Source organism: Saccoglossus kowalevskii, chromosome 1, assembly GCF_978046115.1.
Source record: "Saccoglossus kowalevskii chromosome 1, keSacKowa6.1, whole genome shotgun sequence".
NCBI classification, from domain to species: Eukaryota; Metazoa; Hemichordata; class Enteropneusta; family Harrimaniidae; genus Saccoglossus; species Saccoglossus kowalevskii.
Window position 1 is genome coordinate 4,194,300 of NC_140641.1, and position 2,960 is coordinate 4,197,259.

The 2,960-nt window shown below is 40.9% G+C and overlaps 1 protein-coding gene across 1 annotated transcript; it reads right to left on the reverse strand.

The window, feature by feature from the left end:
• Positions 1 to 419: 419 nt before the first annotated feature.
• On the reverse strand, positions 420 to 1,358 carry LOC146750320 (uncharacterized). Its single transcript, XM_085502934.1, has one exon. The coding sequence runs from the start codon at positions 1,356 to 1,358 to the stop codon at positions 420 to 422; it is 939 nt and encodes a 312-aa protein (XP_085359060.1).
• Between the last annotated feature and the right edge of the window lie 1,602 nt (positions 1,359 to 2,960).

Here is a 2,960-nt window from a genome sequence, read left to right on the forward strand (position 1 = left end):
GACTCTCAAGAAGCCGAAGAACGCCAGTGTAAAGGCAGACCACAACATAGCTTTGTCATGGTCACAAATAGTGGGATGGTTTGCGACGGTGTTCTTAAGCATTCGCATTAGTGCAATGGTGATTGGGAGTTTTACACGATTTGGCACGCCGTGATGTCTTTTAATGCCTTGCATAGTGAAGTGAAGCAGGAGGTCGTCGCGTATTGATGAGGTGAAGCCAGCTTCGATGTGTGCACAGATGATAGCTGCGAGGTAAACTTTTAGCGTGCCATAGGTAAGTGACGATGTTGCGAGATGTGTCATAAACAGAATCGTTGAGCGTTGCGTTAGTGGATAAGGATTCATTCCATACATGCGACAGAAGAGAAGATAGCGAGTTTGTCCCGCATGATATGTCCGTCGTGTACCTGGTGCAATGCTCAGGTTGATGTAGTGGCAGGCTTGTTGTGTGAGGTTGACGGGACTACGTCGCACATCGGAGCCGTTAAGAGGGTGCACAGGTCCGGAGTTTTGGTTGGGACCCTGTCTGCCTGAGGTGCCAGTCGTTGAAACCGCAATATCTGTTGGCGAGAGAGAGAGTCAGCGATATCGTTATTAAACCCTGAGATATGTGAGATCATGACGTGAAAGTTATTAGATGCTGCAGTGAAGAACAGCAGTCGGACAAGTTGCATCATCCGTGGACATGATGAGGAGCCTTTTTTCCATATTTGGACAACTGATATGTTATCGCAGTGAAACCGTATTCGAAGACCATACCACAAGTGGCCCCAAATTAAGGAAGAGAGTAGAATTGGTAGAAGTTCCTTCCAGGCAATAGAGTATAAAGGGTCATTTGTAATGAATGTAGGCCAGGTGTTTGCGAACCAATGACCCTTGTAGAATGCCCCGTAGCCAAGTGTTGCTGAGGCGTCTGTAAACAGTTCGAATTCTGGGGACGGTATCCAGTTTGGGTTGAGGAGGGATGCTGTGCCGTTCCAAGATGGCAAGAAGTCACACCACCATTGAACGTCGTGCCAGAATTCGTCAGTGAGTGTTATGACTTGAGAAAGACTGGTGGCTGTCATGCTGATATCAATCATGCGCCTCAGGAAGATGCGGCCGGCTGGTATGCACTTACATGCGAAACTGAGGCATCCAATGAGGGAGAGCAATTCACGTTTCGAGCATGTATGGCGGGTCAACCAGCTTGGCAGCTTGACAAGTAGATCCGCAAGCTTGTCCTTAGGTAGTCTAATAACCATGTTGACAGTGTCAAGCTCCACCCCTAGAAAGGTGATGACAGAGCAGGGACCCTCAACCTTTTCTGTAGCAATGGGTACCCCCAAGTGGTGACAACTTTGCAGCATAACATCCATATTGTGCTGGCAGGCGTTAGTGTTTGCCGGTCCAACTGTCAGGAAATCGTCTAGGTAGTGTAGAAAATCCGTATTCCTTGCGCGATGACTAACGATCCAGTGAATGGCATCAGCAATGCGGTTGAAGAGGTATGGTGCTGAGCGAAGCCCAAATGGCAGCACACGGTCGAAGAAATAGCATCCTTCCCAAAAAAACCGAGCAGGTGCCAGTCTTCCTTCCGAATATGACTACTGAGTGACTAACTTTCACATACAAACATTACATTTTGGTATACCAGTATATGACTACTGATTGACTAACTTTCACATACAAACATTACATTTTGGTATACCAGTATTTTACTACTGAGTGACTCACTTTCACATTCAAACCTTACATTTTGGTATACCAGTATATGAATACTGAGTGACTAACTTTCACATACAAACATTACATTTCGGTATACCAGTATGTGACTACTGAGTGACTAACTTTCACATTCAAACATTACATTTTGGTATACCAGTATATTACTACTGAGTGACTAACTTTCACATTCAAACATTACATTTTGGTATACCAGTATGTGACTGCTGAGTCACTAACTTTCACATTCAAAGATTACATTTTGGTATACCAGTATGTGACTACTGAGTCACTGACTTTCACATTCAAACATTACATTTTGGTATACCAGTATATGACTACCGAGTCACTAACTTTCACATTCAAACATTACATTTTGGTATACCAGTATATGACTACCGAGTCACTAAATTTCACATTCAAACATTACATTTTGGTATACGAGTATGTGACTACTGAGTGACTAACTTTCACATTCAAACATTACATTTTGGTGTACCAGTATGTGACTACTGAATCACTAACTTTCACATTCAAACATTACATTTTGTTATACCAGTATATGACTACTGAGTCACCAACTTTCACATTCAAACATTACATTTTGGTATACCAGTATATGATTACTGAGTCACTAACTTTCACATCACATTCAAACATTACATTTTGGTATACCAGTATATGACTACTGAGTCACTAACTTTCACATTCAAACATTACATTTTGGTATACCAGTATATGACTACTGAGTCACTAACTTTCACATTCAAACATTACATTTTGGTATACCAGCATGTGACTACTGAGTCACTAACTTTCACATTCAAACATTACATTTTCGTATACCAGTATATGACTACTGAGTCACTAACTTTCACATTCAAACATTACATTTTGGTATACCAGTATATGACTACTGAGTCACTAACTTTCACATTCAAACATTACATTTTGGTATACCAGTATATGATTACTGAGTCACTAACTTTCACATCACATTCAAACATTACATTTTGGTATACCAGTATATGACTACTGAGTCACTAACTTTCACATTCAAACATTACATTTTGGTGTACCAGTATGTGACTACTGAATCACTAACTTTCACATACAAACATTACATTTTGTATACCAGTATGTGACTACTGAGTGACTAACGTTCATATACAAACATCACATATTGGTATACCAGTATATGACTACTGATTGACTAACTTTCACATACAAACATTACATTTTGGTATACCAGTATT